Genomic DNA, 27,614 nt, shown 5'->3' with positions numbered 1-27,614 from the left:
CTTTATGTTTTCTTCAAAATAAAAACACATTTGTATTCTTGAAAACAATAACAGATGTCATTGCTTTTCTGAACCATATATATAAAGATAAATAAGAGTAAAATACAGTTCTGGGATTAGAAACCTAAAAGGCTCTTCTAGGACTGATTGATAGAAAGGAACAGACCCAGAGGAAACACACTGCTTCAGGACAGGCCACTCTGACACCTCTCAGTGGGTTCAGATTGTCCATTTCTCTGTATGAGCTTCCACACTTTTGACCAGGCCTTCTCCCAAAATCTCAAAGTCCTCCAGAATTGCCTCCACATTGGGAATGCAGACCAGCTCGTTGTTCAGAGTTGTCACCTTCCTTCCTTTCATGCTGGAGGCCTGCAGGACACAGAAAATATTGCACAAATGGGAGCACCTGCTCAGAGTTGCATTGCAACCTCTGTCAGCCCCAAGCAAGAGAAGTGCCTCTCCTGCCTTGTCACATCCAAACCCTGCTTCACCACTGCACCCAGTTCTACAAGTTTCACTTCTCAACAATATCAGTGCTCATTTTTAGAGCTAACAAAGTGCAAAAGTGACCTTTCAAGCCCCTTTTAAGGTTTACCCTGGAGTCACAGTCCAAAGACTGAAAGGAATTCAGGAAGCAAATTAATGGCCAGAGGTACAGTGGAATGACAAGTGTGCAGATGCACAGCAGAGCCTGGTAAGCAGGGCACAAGGAGTATGCAAAAGGAATCATAGCACAAGGCTGAGTAAGAGCTGCTTCTGCTCTGCTCTTTGGTGGGTGTAAAGACCTTGGTTCCAACAGTGGCAAAAACAAAACCCTTGTGTTTAATCCAGTCAGACTCTGCTCCGATGCAAGCACCTCCTCCTCTGTTTCACCACTGTGAATAACCGGGTTTCACAACAGCAGCCAGGCAGAATGGCCAATGCCTTCTGGCCATGAAGAGAGGGGAGATAAATCACCCAGAGACTGACAGCAGAAGAGCCTGGGCTGCCAGCTCCGAGCCATGAGTAACCGGTTTCTTTGCGTCTTTCCTTCATAGAAAGCAGCATGAATCACTCCAGCGTGCCTCACACCTGCTTTAACCACCCTCTAGGGTTTGCCAGCCCACACAGTGCAGCTGGAAAACAGCTCCATACATCAATGAGGACATGGGCACTCTGGACCTGGGCTTCTTGTGGGTTGGGTATTTCTGGTAAGATCCCAAAGCCACAACAACAGATAGTCTATTTCCCTTCTCAGTTCTGCTGATGACTGGAGGCATTGTGGCCGCAGCCCTGTCTTGGTTCCTCCCCTTCTAAGAAGCAGCAGAACTATGATCTCCACTTTTCAAATGGTTTTGGGGCTGATGAGAGCTGGACAAAGCAATCACCATGCAGGGAAAAAAAAAAAAGCCCTTCAAACTTTCAGGGTATATAGGTAACATGAAGCTTAAAGCAGAGACAAAAACTCACCTTAAAAGGCAGAGGCTTAAAGCTCAAAGGTTTCCACAAAACTGCAATCACTTCTCCACCATGCTTGTCATAGAAGAACAAGGCAAGATCATCAAAGGCATCCTGGGTAGAAAACAAACACAGGTTAAGCACAGTGACCCCTCAGTGACAATCCACTGAGTGCCCCTCACTGTGGTCCTCCATCAGCTGACCTGGAACTACCAGGTTGTACTTTCCCAGTGTCCAGCAACCATATCCAAGATTTCACAATGCACAAGACAGAAAAAGCCAGGCCCTACCTGCAGGCAGTCCTGCCACAGTACATTTCATGGCACCAAAGACAAACCTTAAACCAGAGGCCAGCATCTCAAACTCTGCAATCCGTGCAACCAAAGTATCAAAGCTCCTTCCACCAAGACAAACCCCGCATGAGCTGTCAACACTTCATCCATAAAAGGACACATAAGAGCAGAGGTTTTAAGTAACACAATGTTCTGTGGGGTGCAAAGAGGTGGAAAGGTCAAAGGAAGCACTGCAGGAATCTGTCCTCCTTGCCCCTTCTGTTTCAGCAGTGGTTTCAGTGAGCATCTCCTTTGGTGGTGCTGGGCAGCAGAGATCAAAGAGAGATGTTGCACAAAGGGATGACTGAAGCCCATCCTGGCTTCCCCCAAGCCCACACGAGCTGGATTCCCAGGGCTGCAAGGAGCATCACAGCAGAAGGAAACAATGCTGTGTGCAAGCAACTTCCCAAACCCAGAAGTCTGGCCCTACAGCTCATCACCCAACATGTTGAGATCAAGAGGTGTACCCTGAAAGAAGCTGACAGCCAAGGAGTTGCTCCCTGATACACGTTTATCTCGGTGGAGATCAACACCAAGCAACAAGACATATTTACCAGGCTGAGCAAACAGTCCCCAACATCAGTACAGGAAAAGCTTCTGCACAGGGTTTCACCAGCCTTAGAACAAACTATTGCCCAGAATACAGAGCCTCTGTTCCCTCTTCAGCCCTCTTTCTCCATCACCTTAGCTTCCCAGCTTTTACCAAGAAAGGTCTCAGCTGGCATCATTGTATCATGAGGTTTTCATGAGGATGTGCATGAAAAGAAAATCAACATTTTGATGGACAAAGACAAGTTTTGATGAGCTCTTGTACAGACATACCAGGATTGCAGTAGGGAAAAAAGGTGGACTGGGTTGGTGTCACCAGTGATCCTTGATAAGCAAGGAGGGGTGGTGGTGTCTGCAATCTTCAGATTGAGTTTGGACTGTTGATGCCCTCACAGAGGGCAACAAAATTAGGTCATCAAGATTGAAAGATCCCAAGAACTGCCAACTCATCCCACTCCATGGGCTTGCACAGGGGCAAGCCTGGTCAAGGCATTATTTCACTAACTGGCTAGAAACACCACTGTCTAAAAATACATTCAGAAAGAGTCAATTCACCCTGGCATTTCTATGCTGGGAGCAATGGGTTATGCTCAGAGCCCAGTCAACAGGGAAGACTCCTCCTTTATCCAAAGAGAAAAGAGCAAGAAGGAGGGGAAGGTGGAGGAACAGCAGTAAAGCCCAGGGCACGCTGACCGCCAACGTGCAGCTTTCTGAACCAAAGGGGAGCAGAGCATGTGAGAACCTGAAAAAGCCCAGCTACTCTGTAGGGCGAGGTCTTCAGTGCCATGCAATGCTCCTTATGAGAACACTTTTTTTTACAGATGCATCTTGTTGGGCAGAAGCCAGGAGCATTTGCAGTAAAAAAACCCTCCCAGGCTCAGCTGATTTCCCAATAAAACCACTGTTTGGCCTGACACCCAGGCCTTTTTTTTTCCCCAGACAGCAGGAAGTAGAGGGCAGATGTTAAAAGGATGGCATTCATTCCAAAATCCCAGCATTTGTCCTGCTCCCAGCATCATCCATGTGATAGTGCTTCAAAGTGGCCTACCAAGCTGTGGAGTTCTTGGGAAATTGCAGCATTAAAAGGGTCAGGTGTATTAGTCACTGCACTCCTGTTTGTTCAGAGGCTTGGGGAGTAAAAGCAAACAGTTCACCCTCCTTTCCACATCCCATGATCTCTTCCCTGTGTCACTGGACTTGTCTGAGCCTGCAAACACCTTCTTCCAGGAAAAAAAGTTTCAGAGAAAAAGGAGAAAAGGCAGGGACTACATTTGTTCCCTTCTTGAGCTGCTCTATCTTTGGTTGCAGTTCAGTTTTCAAGGCCCAGGGAAATCCCTGCCATCAACAAGACCTACAGCTGGTTCCCATCTCACAGACATACTGGGGGACCTACAAGCTCAAGGCTTCAATTTGGAAAGGCCTCATTGTCTAGGGAGAAGGTGTACAAGGCACCTGGAAAAAGATTATAACAAGTTCTGTAAGAAACCATCTGGGTTATTAGGAATGGAAAAGGTGGAGAAATGGAGTGTACCATTCCTAAATGTAATGGTACACTCTAATACCTGTATCTAAAACGGGATTACCAGATTAAGCAGCTCCATGTGAAACCAGGATTTTGCAAGGACCTCAGTGTAATTTAGTTAAGTATCCGCTAGGTATCTATATTGTTAAGTATCTACCTGTTGCTAGTTAAGTATCTATTATTTAAGTATCTACATTGTTGTTTAGCGATAAGGTTTTTTCCATTTGTCCCTTTATCCACCCATTTTTTTCATTGCTCCTACCAAGAGATTAGGCTCATTGCATCACAGCTGCTGGAAGAGCCTTTTAAGGGAGGTCTCTGCACACAGAAACGTGTCCTACAGTAGAATTTCCTGGTTCAACAGCAGCTCAGAAGGCAAATGCATCAATAAACACTTGCTCAGTGCTCAGAGCATTTTAAGTGCTGTTACCAAGGAACCCACCTAAAACCAAGTAAAGCCTATTAAAGCTTCCAACTACCTTTGTGGTTAACATTTTGAGGTCTCTGTCACCTTACTGTGACCTGCCCTGATGCTCTCAGTTATGTGACACAGGGAGAGCCTCCCCCACAGCCCAACACAGCAAGCAGCACCGTCCAAAAAACCCCAGGCTGGGGCTACCTCCGTGACTTTCTTTCAAAAGACAAGGGAAACCATTAGGTTTGGGATTCAGCTGATGAAAGGTTTCAAACTGATTTCAAACTAAGCAAACTTTTCCACCTGAGAGCCACACACACGTCCTTGTCCTGGGGGTTTGGGGCAGCAGGAAAGAAATGCATAAAGGAAAGAAGCAGCCATGTCCTCCTGGCTGCATGAGCAAACACATCAATCCAACAAGACTGAGACAAAAGTCTTCTGTCACTTCCTGCACAACAAACCCTACACAGCCTCTGTGAGGGCATCACCAACATAGAAGAAATGGAGCCACAAGTCACAGGACACATGGGGCTGATGCCCCTCTGAGCAAGTGGGTACACACACATGTGCATGTACCCTCTCCTAGCCCTGGGCACCATGCTACGGGTCTCGTGGCAGCTCTGCAGCCCTGAAAGCAGGTGATTGATTTCCTGACACCTCTGCCCTTCCAAGGGCACAGACACAGACAGGAAGTTTCTTGCCTGACATGAGAGCCCACAAGATTTTTTTCAGCTTTTCCCTGTCTACCTGGTGCCACCATAGGAAGAGTCAGCCCTGTCAGTCAAAACAGGAAGGGAGCAGACTGACCTGGAAAGATTTCACCAATTCCAGCTACATCACATAATCATGGCTTACATATTTTAGGAGACATAGAATTTTTATTGTCATTAATTCTTTTCTAACATGAGCAAGAGACACATTTTTACACCATGGGAGGTAGAAAGGGTTCCAAGTCTTCCCAATAGGTCTTGAGGTGCAAGAAATGCAAAATATTACTTTAATAATATTTATAGTAAAGCAGGAAACATTTTTCTGTTCATCCACACAGAAAAGATCTCACAAGATGGACAGCTCCTCTGCCACAAGCTCTTTCTCATGTGCAGCCCAAGAAACCTAAATCTCAGTGAATGACAGCACGTCCCATCAGTGACTTGGAGACCAAAGACCCAGTAAGAAATGTGAAGCCTGTTAACAGCCATAACAGACAGGCAGGTGGACATGGCACAAGCAGCTTCACCCAATTTACCCCACAATGAGTGAACAGCTCAGAGAGGTGACCAGAGCCTTTGGGTTTTGTGAGCTCCAGAATGCAGGCAGATGGGCATGGCAAGCATATCCACAAGCCCTGTGTCCTCTGGATGGTCTCGAGTCCAGAGGATGGCCAAGTCACCCTGGAGCAAAAGCTGCACAGATTAAGCCCTTTCACACCACAACCCCAGCAAACAGGGGCATTCTGCAGCTCCACAGCCACCACAACACAGATCAGCAGTCACATCAGAGCCTCAACAGGAACCTCATTTGAGACACTTTAATTTAGCCTTGCTGGAGAATTCCCACCAGAAGCCAATCCAGGGTTTGCTCAACAAGGTGCTCTGAACTCCAAGTGGCAGGGAGGCTGTTGATGGGCTGAATTTCCAGGGAAATCCTCTCTGTGGGATGTCTGGCACCTGCTTTCCCTCAAAAGTGTCTGTCTGCAAAGCCTTCTCATCTGGACAGGATCACAGAACAGGCCTTTTCTATCAGATCTGTTCTGGAATGGAAGAATTTGGTGCCGGAATCCCACAGCCAGCCTTTCATCTCTACCCAGAGCCTCCCAGGCACCCGAGCAACTCAGGCCACATCCTGCAGCACATCTCCTTGAAGCAGGAAAAATTAAAGCAGCCAGGACTCAACATCTCCTCTCATTTTCTACTCTGATTAAGCTCCCTGGAAGAGGCATACAGCAGTCCTACAGCTCCAGAGGGCTGCTGCCTTGCTAAACCCTTTGACTTTAGAGGAACAGGGGCAAACAGGCTGGACAGAAGAGTGGATTTCCTGGTTACTAATCCAAACTAGGGGAAGAAGCTACTCCCTTGCCCCTCTCAACTCAATCAAAACACCAAGGCATTTAAATCCTGTTTTTATGTGGAAATTTCAGTACAGGGAAGATGTTTCTTTTCTGCCCACAGAAGAACACAAAATCCCAAAGCATCTGTGTGGCAGATGTCTCCTTTTGTCGCTACAAACCCACCATGGCTACAGCCCAGTTGCTCAGTTCTGTGGTCTGTGCTGTTAAGAGAGAGCAAAGTACTCTGAATCAAGTCCAGTGAGTTCTGCATCCAAACTGCCTTCTCATCCAAGATCTCTCATAAGGATTCACTGCTGTCACCACGCTCCTTTCTGGCACCAGCTTCTTGCAGGGTTTGGATTACCCCCAGGGCACCCAGCCCAAAGGACAAGGAGGAACTGAACACTGCTTAGAGCAGCAAGAGCCAGGGAAGGAAAAATAAAAAGGTGCTGGAGAGGCTACCAAGCAAAGCCAAAGTTGACGAAAAGGTCTTGCCTTTAAGCAACAACATCAGTATGCTGAGACATGAAGCCAGATGATTTCTAATGGATGGAGTACTTTCTACTGACAGCTCAGCATCACCAGCTAGCAGTGGTCTTGTACTGCAAAATCAGCTTTTGAGGCCTTCTAACTTAACTGGATACAGCTAAGCTCTCTGAGACCATGTACAGCATCACCTCTGCGATTTTTCCAGGAAAAGAAACACCTGTTTGCCTAGAAAAACAGATATTCATCAGCTCCTTCAGGACTGCCCACTACTGATCTGGATGCTATGACTGACAAGCAAACTGTTACTGTGGGATATCTCCAATATGATACAAGAGAACAGAACATATCTAAGAGCCTTAAAGACAAAGTAAAGCCCCACAGACAGGGATGCTGAGGCAGATTTCAGGCTCTCTGCCCCACAGCTCATTCTTCAGAGAAAGCGGAAACCAATTCCTGATCTGTTCCCTCCTAAGAACCCTCGGGTCAAAAAACAAGGGACACCAAGAGAATGAGCACTGCTTCCAACAGGCAATGTGACCTTTGCTCATATCCATCTTTCTTCATTTGGATGTTAGCATACTGGATTTGGGAGCAGCTGTAATTTGCAACCTGACCAAACCCAATTCCTAGTCTATCATAAACTGTACTAAAAAAAAAAACAGGCAGTGGAAAAAAAAAAAAAAGCAAAATTCAGGCAATTTGGATGTCACTATTGACTGGACCAAGTAAATCATAATTCCCTAAAGTTTAATGAAAGCTTCTTTCCAGGAAAATTTCTACCTTTCACTTCCAGAGCCACTTACTGTCATCAATTTGTAATGCATAAAAAAATCCTATAAACCCCAAGGAGTTTCCTGATTGATTGCCTCAATCTACAGCCAGACCTGCTGCAAGCATTTAATGGCCTCCCCAAAGAGACAGCTCTCCCAGTCAGCTCATCCAGCATCCTCCAGCTTCTCAAGCAAGCAGTCTTCCTTCTATCAGGTTTCCATGAAGGTTGCTTAGCCCTGACCCCTTCAGAGATACAGAGGCTCTGTCCCCAAGCATCTCCAGTGCCCTGGCAGCTGCTGAAAAGCTCTGTTCAGTTCTAGAACCCACTTCCAGCACTAGGTGGAGAAGGATTTCAGACTTAAAAAACTCCATTTCCTACCCAAATCTGTGCATGGTTTCATGGCAGCCGGTCAAACGTTCATCACTGAAAAGCGAGGGGCTGGTCTTGATATGACATCTCAGACACCAGGAAGGAAAGCAAAAGAGCACATAGTTCCAAACCTGTTTCATATCCCCTTTTAAAACCCTTGTGAAGGATGCTTCTTCCCTTCCTTCTTGCCCCAAGAAATCTCCCAGTGCTTTCTACAACATGCCTGCAGGACCTCCAGGTCCACCTTCCTTCTCAAAGGGAGGAGAGCACTGGGCACCTCCTCTCCCACATGTCCTTCCAGCTAAGGAAGCAGTGCTTTTAGCAGGGAAACAAGAGGCCTTTCACACATCCCTGTCTGTCACTTCCACACCACCCAAGACTGCCCCAAGCTGCTGTGGCTGACAGGAGGACTAAGCTTGCCCCTTGGCAGACCTGGCAGCACTGCTGAAGCCACAGCAGGTTCACATGGGCACAAGTCACCACGCACTTGGGGGGTAACAGGGATGTTCCCATGAAGAGGAAACCTTCAAAGAAACCCTTGTAAGTTTTCTTTGCCCAGCTCCTAAGGTGCAAGGGGAGCTTGAACTGAAAGGGCCCAGAATCTTCCAGCCTAAACTGAACTTTCAACTCAGGCACCACTGAGTGGGGAACAGGGCCAGAGACCCCCACAGCCAGCCTAGATTCCCATGCTTACAGTTCTGACACCGCTCACAGCACTCTATCAGTAAGGGATGATGGCACTTCAAAGGCAGCCTTTGACAAGAGGGCACCACAACCTCTCTGCACACCTGACACTAACATTTAACCCAGCTGCCACATCTGAAGCTGCGAAGGGCCAAAGTGCCAGGTGCTGCACAACAGGCTGTCCAGATCCAGGGAGGATCACTGCTCTCATCTAGCCCCTTGCATATCTCTAACCTGCTTGCAAGGCTTTGGCTTGGCCTCATGGAGGAAAAAAACACAGCCAATGACTTTGGGTACTGATGTTCTCCATATTCCTACATTACCAATTTCCTCTGTTGCTATGCATGTGGCCAAACACAGAGAAACTACTCTGTGACCAATACAGATCTCCTTTGGCTCACACAGCCATTGGCCTAACAGCAGAAAGCTTACTGGGACCACATCATGGATACCTGTACATGCCCCCAGAAATTGTGTGTGCTTACCGCCAGTCATGCACACCACACAACCGGTGCAAGAAGCCATGAAAAGTGAATTAACTGACTGGAGACAAATGGATTAAAGACACTTTTGTGCTGAATACAAACTTCTTCAGCAAAACCTCCTGGTGGTTTGCATCTGTGTTCATACTCATGTCACAACAGCACTCCCATTTCCATGAAGGAGATGGTGCACTCACCAAGACTTCTGCTGGAGAAGCAATGCCCATCCCATGCAAATACCTAAAGATGTAACCAGCCCCATCCTGCAGCAGCAGGAATCCAAACACCAGCAGGGAGCTCCCCCTTAGGCAGCCCATCTGCCTCCCCAGCAGGCCAAGCTTACTCTCAGCTCCTGGAGGTACAACTGCACGGGGTCATAATCCACCACAGGAAAGAGGATATTTGTGGCAGAGCTGTTCTTCACCACGCCACGGGAAACTGATTTCACCGGCCGGTCCACGCTCTCCAGGTGCCGAGGAATCTGGTTTGGATTCAGGTGGATCAGGACATCATAGAAGTCCAGAGGAGGGCGGAAGACCATCTGCAGAGAGAAACAAAGAGTGCTACTCAGTACAGGACACAAGCAAGCAGGAGAGGTAAGAGGCATTTCCCAAGTCCCTGTTTGCATTTTGTCTCCTTCTCCTTAGGAAGCAGTAAACCAAAGAAAAATTTTTGTGAGATTAATGTTAGAAGTTTGCCACAGACCCCAGGAAGCCTACCTAAGTAAATGCTAGTGGGGTGGGCAACTGAGAGAGACACAAAGAGGTGAGCTGAAATAGAAAACTGTGCTGCACATGGCAGAGTCTCAGGATAAAGAGGGGAATCGAGAAGCCAACAGGATCTGAGCAACAAGGAGCTGTTTAGTAACAGGATGGCCCCATCTGTCCACCAGGATTTGCCCCAGAAGGCAACAGCATCTTCCATTAAGCAGGCAGAGGGTGAGTGCAAAACCCAGTTAATGGAGGGGAGGAGTCCCAGGGACATAAATATTTGGACAGGCAGGATCTAGATGTGGATACAGCTGCATTAAAATGGAAAAAACCCAAAACTATGTGTACATTTTCAAATTGAACAAATGATGCAAAGACGTGAACAGAGGCATGGGACGCTGCTCAACTTGGCACTGGAAGAAAACCCACTGCCTGGAACTGGTTTACAAGCTGGGGAGAATACACATGAAGAACATCAGTGACCACCACTGAGTCAGTCCTAGTCCTAGTCCTAAACCACAGAACCCCTGTCCCACCCAGTGACCAAGTCCATGGCTTCCTGTGTGTGTCCTGGGAGCAAACCCACCTCTGCATCTTCACCACACCAGGCATGTCCCAAATGCAAAGACAATAAAACCAGCTTCCAGCACTCTCTTAGATACAGGAGGCAACTGTAAAGGAGGCAACTCCAAACTAAACTGGAAAGGTTTTTCCCTCCTCCCTGCCCCAAGCTCTGCTCTGCAAACAGCATCCCATATTTATCCCTAAGCAACATCACAGGCCTGGGAGGATACTAGCATGGACCAGAGGAATTCCATGGCAATGAGAAATATACCCAATACAATGGAAGGGAGGAAGAAGGAGGCTCAAGGAGGCTGAGTCAAGGTGTTGGGACGTTGCTCTGGCCAGGTGACAGCTTGTTTTAGAAACTAACCATCCGAGCTCACAATGTGCCTCTTGAATTTCAGTCTTGGGCCAGCACTGCAACTGCAACACTCTGGACATGCCTCGTTCCTTCACAGCCCTGTAACACACACTGCTACTGCCTCAAGTACATCCTCACCTCATAATGCTTCCAGTGTAAAATAAAGCAGAATAGAAAGCAGTGTCAGTAAGTCCTTTTTATATTACCTAGGCAGAAAAAAAAAATCCACTGTATATGCTGCTTTCTGGTTTTGGTTTTAGTTTGGGGTTTTTTGTCTCTAACGTGAATCTGCCATATATAACCACTGCTTAGCTTCTTTAGTCCTTTGAGCTTCAATCTCCTAGTTTACTACCTGGTATACCACCAAACTACCCTTCAAAACACAGGTGTCTCCTTTCAAAGGGCAAATAAATATACATCTCTCAGGCCCATTGCAGTAATGGATGTTTTAGTTTGCTTAAAGAATGAAATCACTGAGAAACTGAAGAGGATTAAACTACATAGGGCTTTACTCCTCCACTCAAACCAAAATAACATCATCCTCAAGTGCCTGGTACTGTCCTGCCAAAACCTCCAACACCCTGAGCTTGGTTAGACTTGAGCACACAAGCCAGATTTCCACAGCTACTCCAAAACAGTCTCCTAGAGGAACCATTTGATCCAGTCATGGACATACAACTGGTTTGGCACAGGAATACTGTAGGTTTGCTCATGCCCTGAGAAAACCAGAGAATACAGAATAAACTTGTCCAAGTCACCCCAAGCTGCACTGCAGAGCTGGGTCCCCCAGAAGCAGAGGGTGTGGCACAGAGGGGCACCAGCCTCCCTCCTCCCGTCCTTGCAGCTCTACATCCCAGGGCAACCACATGGCCACAGCCTGAAGCCTCTTAACACATCCCAGCAACAACCACCGAAGTCCAGTCTGCTCAGCCAGAGCCTGAAAACTCTTGTGCTGCTGCCCCAGGGGTTACCTTCACATCCTGGTCGCTGAGTGGGGCCATAAGCTGCTCCTCCAGGGCACGGAGAGACTCCAGGGCGAGCAGGACAAGGCGCTGCAGGATCTGGGGAGGGAAGGAAATCAGAGGGTAAAACTTGGCAGACTTGCACATAACGGGGACACCCCTCCCTCATGGGGCTGTAAGAGCTGGCTCCAGCACCAGCAGCAGGCAACTGGCCCAAGCCAGCAGCCACAGGAGGCAAAGGGAAAAAGCTTACCTGTGCTGAGGGGCGCTCCCGGGTCCACATGGAGCTCCCCTGGTCTTTGGGGGTGGCCAGGAACATAACAGGGAGGTGAGAACGAGCTGCTACAAACTTGTTCTTGATCTCTGTGCACTCAGAATCTGGAGAGGGCAGGGAGACAGGTGAGATGCTCTGCCCCATCCACAGCTCTCTGACCTCCTCACCCCCATCACAGCCAGAAAAGGGCAGCACAACAGGATTTATCCTCTCCCACCCTCTGATCCCACAGTCCATGTGAAACCAGGGTTCCTTCACCATGGGCTTGTACCTCACTCCCATTAAATGGACGTTTGCTCTAAACCCACTCATGTGGGCATGGCAGGTACTGAGACTGACACAAGCTGGAAACTCACATTATAAGCTGGTGACAGTCTGTATTATCCAAAGTGTTCTGTCTTTTGTCTTTTATTTCCCCTCAAGTGGGGAAAAAATAGCTCTTTAGTTCTTTAAAATAAGTTGGAGGGCACTTTGGAAAATACCAGGTTTCAAAACCCAATTCCCTCCCAAACACCTTTACCACTTTCTGTAAATCAGCTTTAAAAGCTGAATGTAACCACCTCCCTCACCCATGACTTTGCAGAGCCAAGACAATTCCATGGTCTCTTGTGGCTTCAGCATGTATCCAAAAGACAATAGGCAAAACACTAGAGGGCAGGAACAGAGGGCTTCAAAGACAACACCACATCCAACACCACCCACGCTTGTCACAGATTTCAACAAGACCAGAAGCAGCAGAGCACCATCACTGAGACCCACCTCTTCAGAGGCAGGCAGGGAAAAAAAGAAAACCACACAAGGCACAACCAAACCCATCCTGCAGGCAAGTGAAACATGACAGGACAGGAGCACGGGAGTGGAAAATCTCCTTGCCCCTCGCACAGGCTATGATGTCTTCCTGTATCCAAGAGATTTGGAGCCAGGCACTGACCAAGGAGTGCTCAAGAATCTCATGTTGCAGCTCTCCTACCTGCTGCCCGCTCACCTGTGAGGCCAGTGTTTAGGTTGACAATCAGAGGGTTGTTTCTCCAGTCAAAGGTTGCCAGAAGGTTAAGGAAGCGCAGGAACCCCACCTGTGGAGAGCTGCAAGAAGGACAAAACAGTTCAACATCAGCATTTGCTCTCCTGGCAGCAAGAAGGGCTGCATTTGGAGGTGCCTTAGTGAAGGCCCAACCCACATGCATCCCAACAAAGGATATGTGTGATGGGAAAGCAAAGATCAGAATGAATTTGAGACATTTCCCCTTTTCCAAATCTCCAGGGAAAGTCTCTCTCCCCTTCTCCCTCATTCCTCAGAAAAAGAAAACAGCAAAATGTAAATCATAGCACCCCCACCCAAGTTGCCTAATCTCCTGATGCTCTTCCCACCCAGACTGCTGGGTCTGGAACAAGGAAGAGGTGGAGAGAGGGCTGCTCCCATCTCTGCTGCAGGTCTGAACACCAGCCAAGTTCCCAGTGTGCCTCTTCCCCTGCAACACAACATGTGCACAAAGCCAGATAGCTGGGAAGATGGGGATTCTGTTATTTTAGGAGACAGGAAAGCATTTGAGGCATCAGATTTATTCCTGCTACTTTGGGAAAGGAAACTGCACCCCAAGTGCAGGGCAGAGTAACCTTTTGACTCCACACAGAACAAAAACATTTCCTTTAACTTCATTTCACTTCCTCTGGGCCCCATAACATGTCTGCCAGGGGCCAGCAAGCAATTGGATCTCTGGGGTTATTTACCAACACACTGCTCCATTCATTTTTCAGGGCCCAACCCCTCATCCTTCCCTTGGAAGTCTTCTCCATGAGGAAAGGAGACTGGAGCTACCATCATGACCATAACATCCTTCCTAGGGAACCCAGGAGCCCCAGCATGCTGGCAGCCACAACACAGCCCTCACCCTGCTTATCCTGGCCACCACCCCCAGAACAAGGGGCCTCACCTGTCCTCCAGAAGGCACAAGGCACCCTGCAGTTGTACCACCAGCACCTAGAGGCCACAAGAACACTTGATCCCAGCCTTACCTGCCTTCCCCCTTTCTCTGCAGTGCACAGAGTAGGGAAAGCCACAGCCCTGCAGTGCTAAGCATCTCCACCTCTTCTAGCAATGCCCAAAAGGATTTGGGGCAGTATTTCGGCAGCAGAGGGGCCTCATGCTCCCTGCTGTGAACCATCCCAACACCTCCCACCTGAGCAGCATCCCACCCTTCCCTCCATGCCAGGTAGTGGTAGGCACTAAATCCCCATCAGGCCAGCCTGGGCTCCTCATCCTCACCTGGGTGGTGTGAACGGGGCTGGGTGGAGGAAAAGAAATGCCACAAGGAGGTCGACACACTCCTCAGAGATGCTGTCGCTCAGGAGCTGGGCACTGACCCAGCGCTTGGCCAGCCGGGAAGTGCTGCCAAAAACAGGGTGCTGCTGCTGGAGCCTGTGAGGAGGGAGACGTGACACAGCTCAGCCCACACCCCAGGACCCACAACCTGCCTCACCACAAATGCCTTTTGGCATTTGGCAAGAAAGAAGAGAGAGGCAAAAATCTGCAAGGAACACTTACACAGCATCACAACCACAGAGACTTTCAGCAGGTGCTGAGATTTTGGAGGGAAGAAGGGAAAATGCTGCCTTTTGCTCCTCTCTAACCCTGCTGCATGTCAATATTTGTCTCCCCACACCACTGACCTCAGGGTGACAACTGGTGCCATCCACATCACACATTAATTCTTCCAAAGAGCCTCTCACAAGGTTGGCTGAAGGACCACTTCCCACAGGAAACTCCTCTACCCATCACCCTCCAGGACCCAAGGGCACCTCCATGCTGGTTTCCAGCCATGTCCCACATTCTGCCCCCTCAGGCACCTTTTGCCTCACCTACCCATGCAGTGAGCTGGTTAGATAGGGCAGATGCAACGTTTCCAGCTCCAGCTGCCGAGATTCTTCTGTGTCCTGGTACTTCAGCATCCCTTCTGGAGTGACCACTTCCTTCAAGATCAGGGGCTCCCGGTGGTAGGCTACTTGGAGGCGGAAAACGTAGCCATCCTGAGATGGGAGCACACGGCAAGGTCAGGCTTGATGGCAACGTAAGCAGCATGTTGTGAGTTATGCTGCCCCTCAGGAAGACAACAGCAGCATCCTTACATCAATGCAGTCTCACCACACTCATTCCTGGGCCCACCATCCAAATACTGGTTTTGTCCAGTGGGACCACTGCCACAGCCCCCCACCTCAGTAAGGTCAGGCCTGCAGAAGGTTGTGGGGACCCCCCTACCTTGTACACGTCAGTGTGGTTGACTGCAGGCCTGCAAACCAGCTGGTGCTGCTGCTGGAGGAGCTCAGCCAGCCGCAGGTGGAAAGCGGCCTTGATGCGCTTGATGGCTCCTTTGTCCTGTGGCCACTGGCCACTGCCTTCCATGTGGCAGATGACTGGGGGCAAAGGAATAGCAGGAGGTCAGTGAATCCCACACAGAAACAAGGTGATGGATGTATGGAACTACAGGTTACAGCAGGAGGAGCCAGGGTTCTGCTCCTGCCTGCAGCACACCAACACAACAATAACAGAGCCAGCATTGCTGCTTGCCTCCACTTCCCTCCACCAGACCACCTCCCACTCACATCTCACCCCACTTACTCTTCAAAGGGGTTATGTAGGCCGGGCAGGGCTTCTCTTCCGAAGGATACAGCAAGTGCTTGCTTTTGTTATGGAAGGAATAAACTGGCTTCATTGGAATGGGAGGAAAGACCTGAAAGAGAACAGCCACCCAGGAACTGAGAACAGGGAACAGAAACCTTTTGGCAATGTGTATACCCCTCACCCAAACCTCCCACACCAGCAAAGCCCTTCAGTACAGGGGTTTTGGTCAGCTCATGCATAACAGCCCAAAGGATGGAACAGCAAAGAAGAAGCACCATATTACCCTAAGGGCTCTCAGGAGCCACAAAACCAGGGAGTGACTCATTCTCTCGGTCCTCCCTCACCCGAGCTCCCTGCAGACCCCCACGAGTGACCATGCCCCGGGACACTCACATCTGTGTACCGCAGGGCTGGGTGGACACCCTGCACAGCCGTCACCGTCAGCGGCAGCTCCTTCAGGTTCCAAAGCTTGCGGCTCAGGTCATCGTAGGAGCAGACAACACTGACCATGGCCTCCTCACCCGTTCCCTGTGCCTGTGGACACAGAGAGAGCCCCTCCATGTACCTCCCCTGCTCCTGCACTCACCTCACCTCCCTCATGGGCTGGCATCACAATCTAGCTCCGAGGAGCCAGTACTGCCACCCCAGGGAGCAGCTTCTGGCAAGAGTGTTCAGCAAAATGGGGAGGTAAGAAAAAGAGCAAAGACAAGGGCAAGGCTGTGACTCCCTAGCAGCCACAGGTATCCCAGAGGCAAATAAAATTATTTATTTTGCAAGACACTAAGGCAGCACCAAGAGCTGTGCTGCCAGCAATCACTATAGTAAAGGAGAAGCCAAGAACAATCTGGGAATAGAGATCACACATTGGCAAGGTGAGAGCCCTGCTACTGCCTCCCCAGCAGTTACCATGACGCCAACAGAGGCAACACTTAACAGAAAACTCCACTGACTATATCCTTAGCCAAGGGAGAACTCTGGCACATGGCAGAAGCAAAGACAAAACATTCAGAGCATCACAGGAACCCTGCAGAGGGCAGCGGAGAAGCACCAGAAGGAGAACTGGTGTTGTCCTTATGCCTCTACCTCCCCAAATAACAGCAGAGCAGTCTGAACAGGGAGGACACATTGGTGACACCAAACCACCCAGCTCAGAGGCAGCTGAGAGTCACACAAGGAGCCAGCCTGCCTGGGGTTTTCCAGCTTGGGCTCTCTGGCAGAGCAGCAGCACCCTCTGCGGGGTGTGCCACAAACGGCAAACCCCGTCCTGCCTGTGGCTGCACCCTTTCTCTGCCTTCATCACACACATCCTTGCATTGCTAGTTCCCCAGGCTGCCTGCATGCAAACAGCTGGAGGAGCAGATACCCCTATACCCACCACCCCACACTCATCAGCAACTTTCTCCCTTGTTCCTAAAAGGACTGGCAACAATGGAACTCCTAAGAACCCCTCAGGCTCCAGAAAAATGCATCCCCTGTCAGGCTGAGGTGTTATTAGCCCTGCTAACCCCAGACCAGCCTGAAGAGACACAACACACAGATCTTCCTGCCTCACCACACAATAGGCTGTGAAAACCAGCATCTCATCCCAAATCTGACACCCAACTCTTCCCAGCCTACAACTGGTCCTGGCACAGGAGTCCTTTCCATCAAATGTATGCCACTTTGATCTGAAAAAGTGGAAAGGAAACAATTTCTTCCTCTACCCAACGATCAGGTAAAGAGCTGGTTGTACTGATGCCATCTTGGGACTACCTCAACACAGAGGCCAGACAAAATTAAGGAAATAAAAAGTATAAATTATATTTATTGAAGGGCCTTCAGGTACATTTTTGGGTAGATGAAGCCCTTCCAGGGGCTACACCCAAAAATAGATGATGGGTCATGGATTTTTCATACTTTTATAAGTTTGGTTCATTTGCACATTTGGGATTAGTCTTCCAACCACAGCTTCAGGTCATTTACCCCAAGTTTGCTCCCCCACAACTCACTTTTGTTTACATTTCTCAGGGCATGAGACAGTGAGGTTTCCTTGATTCCCAGGACTAGAAAGGAACTGTTTTGCCTGACCAAAATGTGAAGACAGAAGCTAACACTCTGTATGGAGTTTAGAGTTATACACTAAAGAATTGCAGGATTACAAACATATGAAAAAAATAAACACTAAAATCGTAAGACATCAGTACAAAAAGACCTATGAAGTGTGTCAAAGTACTCGTGGCTCATCTCCAGACTTTAATTTCACAAGCTGGAAAGCAGAAGTTGTGAGGAACACTTCCCAGCCAATGCATCTCAAGATGCATCTTTTCTGTCTGAAAGTGGAGCTTCTTTGTTTCAGCTGCACATTCAGATGGAGCCCAATCTAGCACTTTGCAATATGCCAGGAAAGGTCCTTTTCCTGGGTTTGCCAGCTGGACCTAAGGGATGGCAGCACAGAACTGTCTAGCCCATGTCCTGAAGGATGCAGCACCTCAGAGGTGCAGCCAGAGGAGCACTCTGAGACAGTAATGGATCCTCAGGCACGTGGACAGAGAGACAAAAGCAATAAAAACAGGACAGTGGGGTGCTTGCAGGGGACAATGAGGTCTGGGGGATGCTAAAGCAACAGGATCTCAGCAGCTATGCACTGGCTGCCATGAAAGACTCGGTAGATCCTTACCCTTACTACATTCTCTTGGGAACCCCAGCTGCCCCAGTGCCACTCAAATGACCTCCCTACAGCCATTCCCTCACTGCTGTTCCTGAAGACAGCCCCAGCCCCACCAGGGAAGCAATCGTACCTCTTTCCCAATCTTGATCACAGATTCCAGCAGGGCTCCTGTGTAGCAGATGGAGGACTCAGGAATATCCGCATGGCTACGTGGGAGAAGACAACAGAGAATTAGAGCTACAACATGCCAGTCTATTGATCCTATTGACACTACATGGGTCAGGGATGAGCAATCCCTCTCTAAAGGAAGGTCCTGGTGAAAAGACCATTCCTCCCTGCCCGAGTAATCCACCCAAAGCGGACCAGTAACTTGTGCAGCTTCACAGGATGGAAAGCCAAAGCCACCAATGAGCAGCCTTCCCTCAGAAGACCCATCCTCAAAGAGGAGGTAGAGGCATAAGGACAACACCACAGGACAAAGAGGCACAGACAAACCCTCCTTTCTGTGCAAGAGGGCCTCACTTTTGGCAGATGGTATAAACTGCTGCAGAGGCTTTCCAATGCCATAGGGAAGACACAATCTTGTGAACCAGTACAAGGTCCCAGAGGACTTCACAAAAATGTCCTGCAAGGTCCAGACAGCTTCTCTTCCAGCTCTGAAGAGTGTCCCAGTATCCCATCCACATATAAGGGCAAGACTATGCTGCCTCCTTGCCCTTTGCATTACATCCAGCAGAGGCTATAGCACCAGGTGCCTGCCCTTCCCACCCGCTCTTGGGAAGCAGCTCACAATGTAAGGACAACTGAAATGACTCCCAGATCTCACAAATCTGAAACAACCCACAACAGCCCACAAAGCATGAAGTTGACAATGGGGTCACCAGGGACAGGACACACGACAGGCGCAACACATGGAGCAACCCACAGCTGCTGCTCAGTGCAACTTACAGCTTCAGCAGGTGCCTGATGATCTGCTCAGGAATGAGGCGCTTCTGGCAGACAGTGCTGGCCTCCCACACCACAGCCTCACAGATGCTGCCATCCTGGAACCGACGCAGCTCTGACTTCTCTCCCCAGAAGGTCCGGAACTCCAAAGCCTGTGGGGACACACTGACCAAGTCAGAGCATGGACAAAGGTCACTGCTGGGCCAGACAAAACCCTCCCAGGATCACCAGCCAGCCTCCCAGCTGTCTTCAACCACAGCACAGCACCAGCTTTGCTCTTACTCAGCACAAGCAGGGCTCCCCTCACCTCGGGGTGATCAGCCTGAGGACCCTTCTCCAGCGTGCTGGCAGCAAACTCTGGGACAAACAGCAGACCAAATGTCAGGGGCCCAACATCCTTGTGTTTTGGGGGCTCAGCATCAATTGGCCACTGTGGAAAAATGAGGAACATGAAGCACAAGGTTACTGGAGGTTTCTGGAGCAGCAGCTGCTGGGATATTGGGATGCTAGATAAACCTCCTGTTATGTTCTCCCAGGTGCCCAGAGAAGCACAGACAGGGAAAGTCTCATCTATCAGGTCTCCCCAATGGTAAGAAAAGCTGTCTTCAACCTGCCCCGTTACTGGGCTAGGACTTGTGCCCAGACCACGCAACACAGCTACATCCCACAGCCCAGTGCAGGCCCTTAGGCTCCATATTCCCAACAAAGGAGACAAGCCTGTCTCCTTCCCCAGTAAGCAGGGATGGCCTCCCTTTGCTCTGTAGTGCCACAAGAGACAGTTGAGCCCCACAAACTACAAAGGATGCAGTGTCATTGCCAAGCAGTGTTACCTCGGGGATCTGGGGCAGGGAGTGAGCCACAAGCTGTGCTCTCTGGGACAGACCACGTGCCAGCAGCGAGACAACGAAGGGCAGGGCTGCAGCCACGTAGTTCCCACCCCGATCCATCAACTCATTCAGCAGCTGCATCTTCTTGCAGGTACCCTGCAGCTTGGAGACATGCTTCAGGCTACAGAGAAAAAGAGAAGCTGGTCACCTACCTCTGCCATCAAATCCTTTCTGAGAGAGGGATATGCTAGAGGATGGATAAAATGGGGAACTGAGGGTCCTAACCCAGGATGGGTGCTACAAGAATGCCTTCTGGCATCCCAGGAGACGCTGGTCACTGTTTCCAAGGCTTAAACATTGCTCCCCTCCTCTGTGAGGCTATCTAGACAGTAAGAGTAGAACAGGCCAGTGCAAGAAGGCACCAGTGCCTATCTCAGAGCTTAGCAGAGCTACTTCCCACCAGGTAAGTTCAAATCTAACCCACACCAAAGCCAGAAGCAGCTCACTCCTCTTTGAGCAGGCTTCCCCAGCACTACCCCACCAGCACAGTGAGACTCACTGGAACACGTGGTCAAAGGTCCTTAGCATGGGCTTTGGGGTCATGAGCAGCACCTGAAAGCCATCCACCATCCGGTCATCCAAAATCTCCATAGAGTGTTTGGCTTCAAACTGAACCTGAGCAAGGAGGGAAAGCAGTGCCAGAGCATGAATGCAAAGGGAGAAGGAAAGCAAATCCCTCCAGCAGTGATCACTTGTGCTCTCCCATCAGCCAGAGCCAGCCCAGTTCCATGGTCAGCAGCACATCCTGATTCCTTAGTATGAAGCCAAGTTACAGCTCTCACTGCTGGCCAGACAGTCCCTTCTTGACATCATTGACATCAAGATAATTTTTTTTTTCTCCTTCAGAAGAGTTATAGCTGCTAAACAGCTGCTTGGCTTCACCCAAAGGTGCACACAAAGAGGGGAACAACTTTCCCACACCACTCAAGCAAGACTGGTACAGCAGCACTACATCTAAGTCTCTGAATTCACTTCCAAGCTTCAAACCCAGAGATGTTAAAAGTTTAGAAAGCCACAATGAATGCCCTCCCTTGTTCCTACATCCTCCTTGAATCTAACTATTCTGTGCCTGTCTGAGCTCACTCCTAAGATAGCACCTCAAGAAGCCACCACAACCTGCTCAGTACCTGATGGTATTTGCTGGCAGTCATATCAGCACAGAGATTCACCAGTCCAGAGGGATCCACAAAGACCACTTCAAATGCCTGGTGGAAATCATCCAGGGTAGGCTGGAAAAGCAAACATGGTCCTTAGTGCTACAGCACATCACACCAAGACACTCCAAAACTGTTGCCATCTGCCATTCCTGCAACAGGCACATCCCGGACCCCAGGAGCAGTGGCATCACAGACAGACATAGGCAGAAGACCTCTCAGAGGGCTGCTTACCAGGGAGGGATCAGCATCCTGGGCTAGACTGATCCCTGTCACGCTCAGGTCAGTTGCAGCTGTAGACAGACAGGAAGGAACAAGTCACACCACCATCTACCTCTCTCCCCCTGGTGACAGTGGCACAGTTATGTGTCAATACCACCAAGGTCTCACAACGTCCACAGTGCTACAATACAATGCTAGCCTTCATCTTATGATGGGACTTACCCACCTCTCTGCAAACTGCACCATCCAGTCCTGCTCTATTGACTCATCCCCTCCTGTCCATCCCACCCACAGGGGCTCAGCACAAAAGAAAAGTCAGAATGACCTCTCTGCCTCTTCCCCCACTGTGTTCAGGCTTTGTGCAGAAACAACAACCTTTCACTGCCCAGAGAGGTGCCTGGAAACTCACCCAGGAATTGCAGAGTGCTCCTCAACACCTGGTACCCACTCATCATCTTGACAATCTTGCGCTTCATCAGCAGGTAGGCAACAAGCATGGAGACCAAGAAGCCACTGAAGCACCCCAAGCCCTGTGAAAACAGAGGTACCACAACCCCATGGCAACCCACAGGTTAGGATGGGGCCTCCATGAAACCCTCAAAACCCATGAAACAGCTCAAAGCAAAGCCACAAGCCCCATCCCCATCCACCAAGACCAAAGCACCACCCTTCTGCCCTAGGAAAGAGAGCAGGCCAAAGGCAGGTTAGCCAGGTAAGCAGAGCCCACCTTGGCACAGGACATACCTTGCTGAGCTGCCGCTGGTTCAGCCAAACTTTGAGGAGGGCCAGGCCATCTTTCATGCCTGGGAAGTCTGTGGCTGTGTTAGACAAGAAATGCAGGTGGAAGTGCATCACTGTGTCACAGAGGATGGAGTTGTTGTAGTGCGGGGTCGGGGGCTCGGTGGCTCCTGTGTGGGGAGATGACAGCATGTTGGACCCAACCACCAACTGCCTGCCCACAGAAAAGGGCTGCAGTGAACCCACCCGCAGGTACTGGGGGTGTTCTCTGCCTGAAACAAACAGCCTCATGTTCCCCCAGCCCCAGGCCATACCTTCTTTGGGGGTGCTCTGCTCCATGAACCAGGCAGTCCGGACATTGTTCTTGCTGGGATGGAAGCGGCTGGGTTTGAAGAGACCCGAGTCAGGACAAGCATGGAGTCGGACAGTGACCATCTTCTCATCTTTGCCTGTAAGCACCCGAGGGGAGATGTACAGGAGGAACAGATGCCAGAGATTAAATTAGGAAAACACAGAGCATTCCCAGCCTGGGCAAAGGCAAAAGCTCCTGCCCAGCAAAATTCCACAGCAGTGGAAATCATCTCAGAGCAGAGAGTGACCACATCCCAGAGCCAGTGATGACTTTCAGGTCACACAATTCAAGCCCCAGTCCCATCTTCCTCCCCACTGCCCAGTCTGGTACCCCCGCCTGCCCTGGCCATGCTATGTCATGTCTGTGCCAGATCCCAACCCACTATCTCCTGAGGGCTGTGGGAGCAAGCAGCACTTAGCCCACGCATCCTACATCATCTCATCAGGGAAGAGACAGACTGCACACAGGTTTCTGGGGAAGACAGAAGGACAGCCAGGAACAGGACTGAGGAAAGCAGGATGGAAAGGCAGTGCTGGATACAGGTGTGTTTTGTAGGGTTTACTTTTTTACTCCAGGAAGTACCCACAGGATGTGCTAGCCACTGAGACCAAGGCTAGAGAACCCAGCCAAGCTGCAGAGGAAGACTGGGAAGGGGAGAGACCCTGAGGACTAGACTCTGGGTGAAGAGAGAGATCAGCTGAGAAGCACCCAAAATTTATCACCAATTGTGATGGCAGCCCCAGACTGATCCCTCTCCAAAGGGCTGTTAAATTGCATGAGATCACCACCACTCCCCTCCACCCAACATCAGTACCCAGTCACACCCCACACCAGAGCAAGGCTCAAATGTCACCTTGAGGCCTCAGGAGGAGGATGGGCTTCAGATGGTTGCTGTTCATGTAGGCAAACTTCACATTGCCAAAGAGCTTCTCCTTGGACAAATGCTGTGCGATGTGGGACAGGTACAGGGCTCTCTTCCGGTGGTAGCGTTGATTCAGGTTATCTTTGTCTTGAAAGATTTCCTGGGAAGAGAGGGACAGGACAATGCCACCTCACCTGTCTGCTGAGTTCAGTTCAGCCCAAGGCACTCCACCACCTACAGCACTCCCTGGTCCCAGAGGCAGCCCTATCTCAGTCCCAAGGAGCTCCAAGCTGGCTCACCAGGCTCCAGGACTGCAGGAGATGAGAGCAGTCATGCAAACAGGGTGTGCTTGGTCTCAGGCTTTTCTTACAAGCAAGTCTGGGCAGCAAGGAGAGTTACCAGCATTCAAACATCTCCCTCCCTGTAACACAGTCTTGGGAGCTGGGTTAGAAGTCCAATTGGGTAAAAAAACAGACAGCATGCATCTCCCTGGTAACTAGTAATTCAGTCCAGTCAGAGAGAAGGAAGATCCTGATGAGGAACTAAGATCAAACAGCTGCAAGCTCTGATAGAGCAAGAGGCCAGACCACAGTCCCCAGCTGCTTGTGGGAGTCACCCTGCATATTCAGATGCTGTCATCTCACTGAGGACTGGAGTGGGCAGGGGTCATGGAGGGCAGGAGAGGACAGGGCTCTGGTAGGCCCCAAGCTATTTAGGAGGTGGTATGGCCAGACTCACCCGTGGCATGGTCATTGCAATGTCCACATTGATCTCTGGCCTAACACAGGTGCCCAGCAGGTAGCTGCCCACCACCTTCAGCTCAGATGGGGGCACAAAGTGGAACCTTCCCTTGACATTGAATGGCACTTGCAGGAACGGGACCTTCACATCCTTGGAAAGCCAGGCCTGGTCAGTGAGCTGGGAACAGACATGAGACACAAAACGCTCTGAGTATCAACAGCAGCAGGTCTGCAGGGACCAAGACCCCGCTCCACACACACCTGCACTCAGAGCTTAAAGAGTGTCCCGCCTTTTTCCTCAAAGAAAAAGCAAAATACTATTTTTTCAGCCCCTAAAGGAGACAGGCCATGAGTAGCTCTGCTTGCAGAGCAACAGCAGAGCCAGCTCCTGCTCCATCCAGGACAGGGGTTTTGCCACCTCCTCCATAACCCTGGAACATACTTCAGTTTCTGGAGTCTTTGGGATGGTGCTCAGCAGGTTGTTAATTTCATGGAGGAAGGCATCAATCCTCTTCTTCTTTGTCTCCTTCAATGTCACCTCTTTCAAAAGCTCTTCAATCTGCAGAGGGAAGCAGGACCATCAAAGGCAGCTGTAACACTGGAACTGTTCCTGACTTTTACTTTATCATCCAGCACCAACCATGAGCCTGGTGCAAAGGACAGCTGTTGAGCTAGGGAACACACCAAATTCTCCATAAACCCTGCCTGGAGCTGGCAGTTTGATCAGTTCCTGAAATTTTCTGTGAGCGCTGGACTACAATCATCTCCATGCCAACCAAGGTCAAGGCAAAAAACCCTCATGTAATTCACACAAGCATAGCCCTCAGGAAAGCTGTTTGTAGGACAGAGAATCAGCTGCAGGAAACCACACAGGTTCTCACCACAAATCAGGCCCTAGAGATGACACTGACACCACCAAGGAGCTAGGAGATTAAAGCTGCTCCTCATAAAAATCATCAATGGTAGAACCACCTAAGGGATGGGATGTCATCCAGAGGGACCCAGACAAGCTCAAGGAGTGGGCTGATGAGAGTGTCATAAGGTTCAACTCAACAACACCATGTGCAAGGTGTTGAATCTGGTTTGGGCATGAACAGACCCAGAGCAGCCCTGCCCAGAAGGACCTGGGGTGCTGGTGGGTGAGAGGCTGGACATGGCCCGGCCATGGCACTCACAGTCCAGAGAGCCAAACGTGTCCTGGGCTGCATCCAGAGCCCCGTGGGCAGCAGAGGAGGGAGGGGATTCTGCCCCTCTGCTCAGACCCAGCTGGAGCATCCAGAGCTGGGGTCCCTGCACAGGAGGGACAGGGACCTGCTGGAGTGAGCCCAGAGGACGCCACCAAGATGATCAGTGATGAAAGATTTATCCTATGAAGTAGGCTAAAAGCACTGGGATTGTTCCCAAGAACAAGGAAGGCTCTGAGATTTACTGTGGCGTCCCGGTACCTAAAAGAACTACAAGAGAGCTGGAAAAGGACTTTTTATGAGCATATAGTGATAGGAAAAGGGGCAATGGCTTTGAACTTAAATAAAGTAGGTTTAGATTAAAAACTGGCACAAAATTCTTCCCCGTGATGCGCTGCCAGGTGAGGCGCTGGCAAAGCCCAGAGAAGCCGGATTTCTCAAAGTGTTCAGAGCCAGGCTGGATGGGGCTTTGACCAACCTGGTCTAGTGGTAGGTGACCCGGCGGGAAAGGGGGGGTTGAAACTAGATGATCTTTAAAGGCCCCCAAACTGCTGTATGATTCCATTATCTAGTTACCAGCTGATCTTCACCGAAAGCAGCTCGGAAATCCAGGTCATCTCCGGGTCCCCCCCGGGCAGTGCGCGGCCCCCCGGCTCACCTGCAGGCGGAGCAGGCTGGAGTGGAACAGATCCTCCGTCTCCTTCAGCTGGGTCAGCTCCTCGCTGGTCGGCGGCTTGTAGAGCTCGGCGCGGCTCAGCTTGGCTGGCTGCGGGGCTGCGGCTGTCGGGGCAGCCCTCTTCCCCCGCCGCACCGCGTCCCCGGCGGGGGGCTCTGGGCCCTGCTCCGCCTCCTCCGCCGCTTCCGGAGAGCCCTGCGGGGAGAACACAGCACGGCATGGCTCGGTTCGGTTCGGCTCAGACCAGCCCCGGGCTCCCCCCGCCCCGGACCCGCCGCCTCTCACCGCCATGGCCGCCCCCCCCGTGCTCCCTCGTCACCACGTGCGCCGCCGCGCGCCCAGCAGGCCTCCGCGCGCAGCTTGCTATTGGCCACGAGAGAAGCGCGGCGTTTCCCATTGGTCGCGCCGCCCCCGCCTGCCCATGGGGGCGTGTCCACAGAGCCGCTCTGCTTCCGCCGCAATGGCGGCGCCGTGGCCAAGAAGCGTGGGCCGCGGGCTTGCCGAAATCACCGCCTTTCACCCCAAAACTGCGGCTCTCGGGGCAGTGTGACGGCCTTTCGCCTTCAGACGGGCGAGCGCGGGGCCGCCTGCGCGCTGCAGATCCCAGTTGTGGTACCTGATGCTTAATCGGGGTGGATATCCTGGATGTGGCCTGGATGAGACCCTGAGCCGGCCTGGCCGGCAGGAACGGACACCGGGAGCCAGGAAAACCCTTCTGGCCTGGAGGAGCGGACACCGGGAGCCGTCATCCTCCTGGCCAGCTTCCGTTGGCAGGGATTGGGAAGGACACCAGGAGCCGGTGGCGTCCTACGTGCAGATTACTGGAGTGAGAGGAATATCCCCTCTATATAAATTAGATAGGTACGCCTTTACAGAAGCAGCTTTGAACACCGGGTCCGGTCAGATTTGGGTTGTCAGGGTATTCAAAAACCACGCCTTATGTATCCCTGAACAGAAAGACCCAGATTTGGGACACAGGTAATTTTAATTATCTTTCCAGCTCTTTGGATGGCTTTTGCATAACTGTAGTCAGTTAATTCACTTCTCTACACCCTACCATGAAAAACAGGGACACTGTGTCCCCAGTGGGACCATCCTCCAGAGAGACTGCTCTGGGATAGCACTCTCAGAGTCTTTCATCCCCATGCCAGGTCCAAATTCTACCTGAATCCTGGCCACACTTAGTAGCACTTTTCTCCTGCACTGTGAGAACACTACAAGCCGAATCTCTTCAGGAGCAGATGTGTAGGCATGTTGAGACAGAGCAGAAGATCAGGCATCCATCCTGAAGGTAAATATGGGAGTTCAGAGAACTCAGTGAAGTAAGCTGGGCTGTGTCCCCCTCAGAGGACACTGTGACCCCTAAGCCAGATCAGCTCACTGCTCATAGGCTGTTGGGGGAAAACAAGCAGCTTTAGGATAAAAGCTAAGCTCTGCTGGAGGCAGGGGATAGGAAACAAGCTGTGTTCAGAGGATGTGTGTAGCTGATACTCTCTGCCCTGAAGGTCTTTCCTGTGTCAGACTTGCCTCAGAGCAGGGCAGGCTCTCACCCATCCCTCTGCCAGGGAAAGCAGAGTAATACCATGTCCTGCCCAGCTGCAGAGCTCATTTCCACACACTGC

The 27,614-nt window shown here is 50.6% G+C and overlaps 1 protein-coding gene across 1 annotated transcript; it reads right to left on the bottom strand.

The window, feature by feature from the left end:
- On the bottom strand, positions 1-26,283 carry NOL6 (nucleolar protein 6). Its single transcript, XM_088054652.1, has 25 exons — positions 25,975-26,283; positions 24,575-24,691; positions 24,131-24,310; positions 23,384-23,552; positions 22,493-22,627; positions 22,185-22,348; positions 21,850-21,970; positions 21,453-21,511; positions 21,192-21,293; positions 20,564-20,679; positions 20,008-20,185; positions 19,485-19,607; positions 19,181-19,329; positions 18,363-18,438; positions 15,979-16,119; positions 15,583-15,694; positions 15,223-15,377; positions 14,830-14,993; positions 14,233-14,385; positions 12,955-13,052; positions 11,949-12,073; positions 11,705-11,794; positions 9,442-9,639; positions 1,450-1,551; positions 1-369 (listed from the first exon to the last, which is right to left on the bottom strand). Exons 1-25 carry the CDS (start codon positions 26,281-26,283, stop codon positions 220-222), a joined length of 3,486 nt encoding a protein of 1,161 aa, XP_087910778.1. The 3' UTR covers positions 1-219.
- Positions 26,284-27,614: the final 1,331 nt, after the last annotated feature.

The sequence above is a fragment of the Pseudopodoces humilis genome, chromosome 4 (genome assembly GCF_049639895.1).
Source record: "Pseudopodoces humilis isolate 2021_Gansu_Grassland_sample_001 chromosome 4, ASM4963989v1, whole genome shotgun sequence".
In the NCBI taxonomy this organism is placed as follows: Eukaryota; Metazoa; Chordata; class Aves; order Passeriformes; family Paridae; genus Pseudopodoces; species Pseudopodoces humilis.
Note: the sequence above shows the minus strand (reverse complement) of the source record. Positions and strands in the feature narration are given on the sequence as shown.

What these genes read in the sequence shown, in the direction of transcription:
- NOL6 (XM_088054652.1), bottom strand. Translation starts at nt 26,283, where the DNA reads ATGGCGGTGAGAGGCGGCGGGTCCGGGGCGGGGGGAGCCCGGGGCTGG. An exon ending in CTGCCAGCAAATACCATCAG is followed by an intron (nt 20,680 to 21,191) that starts GTACTGAGCAGG and finishes CTCCTTGCTCAG; the next exon opens with GTTCAGTTTGAAGCCAAACA. An exon ending in CCCTGCCCCAGATCCCCGAG is followed by an intron (nt 19,608 to 20,007) that starts GTAACACTGCTT and finishes ATTTTTCCACAG; the next exon opens with TGGCCAATTGATGCTGAGCC.